Raw genomic sequence first — 2,423 nt, 5'->3', positions numbered from 1 at the left:
TGGAGTCCATTCTGACCCACAGCGCCCCTAGAGGACAAAGTGGAACTGCCCACAGCGTCTCCAAGGCTGCCATGTTTACTGAAGCAAATCACCCCTTCTCTCTCCTCTGGAATGGCTGATGCGTTTGAACTGCCGACCTTTTGGTTAGCAGCCAAATGCTTTAACCACTGCAGAGCTCCTATGAAAAGCTACAGGAAAGGTCAAATGCATCTCATTACTATTCACTTTCCCTTTTGGAGAGAGAAAAACAAAAACTCTGTAAAGCCTAGATTTTTTACACAGAGGCTTAAAGTGAGTAAATCAATGACCTCACTGCTGATTTCCTGTGTGGGATGAATTTAAGGCTGCTATGGACTTTCAGGTGCATAATCCATCCTTTCAAATGAGTTCAGAATGAGTCTATAAATCCCTTCTTTTTCTTTTTTCAGAAGGTGAAGGTGTGACTCTCACGCCCTGGTTATTTCACATGTAGCTGCGCACAGTAACTGCTGGTGTCGTTAGCTGCTGTCAAGCCAGTCCCTCCTCCTGGCGGTCCCGTGTGCAGAGCAGGGCCACCCCACAGGGTTTCCAAGGCTGTGTGCTTTCGGGAGCAGATCACCAGCCTGTCTCCCGAGGCACTCGGGTGGGTCTGAACCGCCAACCTTTCAGCTGGTAGCTGAGCCCTTCACCATCTGCGCCCCAGGGACTCCTAACACATTATAAACTTAGACTATGACTGAATATCATGAGCTAAATGTATCACATGGTAAAATGCCTAAGATGAGACTTCCTATCGGAAGGAAGGCTGGGCAATCTACTTCCGTAGTGATACTGCCTCGGAAACCCAAGGAGGGGTCGCTATGAGTCAGGTCCAACTCAAAGGCACATAACAACAACAGCATGGGTGATGTGAATATTATGTAACCCCCTGTGATTTCCAACCGGTTCCAGAATTTTAATCCAAGTCTTACCCTCTGAGGTTTTCCCGAGAGCTCCGAGTGCCCTGCTCAATCTCAGCTGTCAGAGACGCGCATCGTCTCAGACGACGACGGCTACGGAACGATCGGGGTTCAGTGTAGGACGCAGCCCCCATACCCTAGCAGTGAGGGCCGGCCGAGGGGTGAACTGGGGTGCTAGGCTTACCTACCGTTATGTGACATCCCCACCGACAGGCACTTGTGGAAGCGACAGTACTGGCACTTATTCCGGTTCTTTTTCTGAATCTTGCAGCTGCGATCACATTTGTCATAAACCAGCTTTAGCCGAATGGTTCGACGGAAAAAGCCCTGTGAGATTAACACACGGTTTACTAAGGACTACAGACCACTGGTCAGCCTCATTCACAGTCCCGGTGGTTCGTTCATTGTCTCTCTTGATAGGAGGTAAGCTGAGAGGAACAGCTGTTGTAAAGGGTCTGGTGTAACGGACAAGCTAAAGATTTCACACTTAGTAACATTACAAATAAACAAAAACAAAAACCCACGTGGCATATTTCAAAGGAATTTCCAAACATGCTTCTCTGCCTGGGGCAGGCGCAACTGTTGTTGTTAGGTGCCGTCCAGTCATCTCTGACTCCTAGTGACCCTGTCTGTACACAGCAGAACGAAATACCGCCTGGTCCCGGGCCAGCTCCGCGATCCCTGCTACACTTGAGCCCATCGCCGCAGCCACCGTGCAGTGAATTGCTTGATGTGGCCCTTCTAGCCATTGTCCTCCATTCTGTGGTATTTTGTAAATCCCATTATCTATGCCTGTTTGGGGTGGTGTGGTAGTTAACTTCAGGTATCAATTTAGCTGGGCAGCTGGTAGTAGTCATTCCCTATAATGACTGGCAGTTGGAATTGAGACCTTGGCAGTTATAACTGGTAGATTGGGCTGGAGTGCTGCTGGTGGAAGTCAAGTTCCTGAGGGAAAAGAAATCACTCAAACTTCCCTGAGGGTATACCTATGAATCTTCTGGGAAGATTTGCTCCTCCTCTTGCTCCGGTTTTGTTTCTTGGATCATCCTCATCTCACCCCTGGATTTGGGACAGTAGCCGCCGTCTGATCTGCTGATCGAGGTTCATCTAACCCCGAGAGTTGGGAGGATCCGCCAGACCTACTCACGGACCCGGGACTCGCCAGCCTGCCAGCCTCCACCACTACTACGTGAAATGAACCCTTGGGTATTTGTGAGTTCTGTGAGGCGTTACAGAGAAATACAGAACCCTAAGACTGGGGAAATTACTGGGAGGAGGAGGAGGAGAGATTAATGTCTGAAATGATGGAGTGGCATGGTAGTTTGGACATTTGGGACATCCTTGACCTTCGCCTCATGGGGACTAGCCTCGTGCTGATCTTTTTGAGAGAAATTGTTCAAGCACACCGTGTCAGTCCATCTCATTGAGGGCCTTGTCCTCTTTCGTCGACCCTCCACCTTACGAAGCATGACGTCCTTCTCCAGG

At 49.6% G+C, this 2,423-nt stretch overlaps 1 protein-coding gene across 1 annotated transcript in view; it reads right to left on the bottom strand.

The window, feature by feature from the left end:
* PPARA (peroxisome proliferator activated receptor alpha) overlaps nt 1-2,423 on the bottom strand; it is a 32,286-nt gene that overhangs the window by 15,714 nt on the left and 14,149 nt on the right. The window contains exon 2 of the mRNA XM_007955648.1: nt 1,127-1,288. Coding sequence (XP_007953839.1) covers nt 1,127-1,288 — 162 coding nt within the window. The remainder of the gene's footprint in view (nt 1-1,126; nt 1,289-2,423) is intronic.

Source organism: Orycteropus afer, unplaced genomic scaffold (genome assembly GCF_000298275.1).
Source record: "Orycteropus afer afer isolate SDZICR_OR568_19922 unplaced genomic scaffold, OryAfe1.0 scaffold00524, whole genome shotgun sequence".
Lineage (NCBI taxonomy): Eukaryota > Metazoa > Chordata > Mammalia > Tubulidentata > Orycteropodidae > Orycteropus > Orycteropus afer.
The sequence above is the reverse complement of the archived record's forward strand: the minus strand, read 5'-3'. Positions and strand labels throughout refer to the sequence as shown.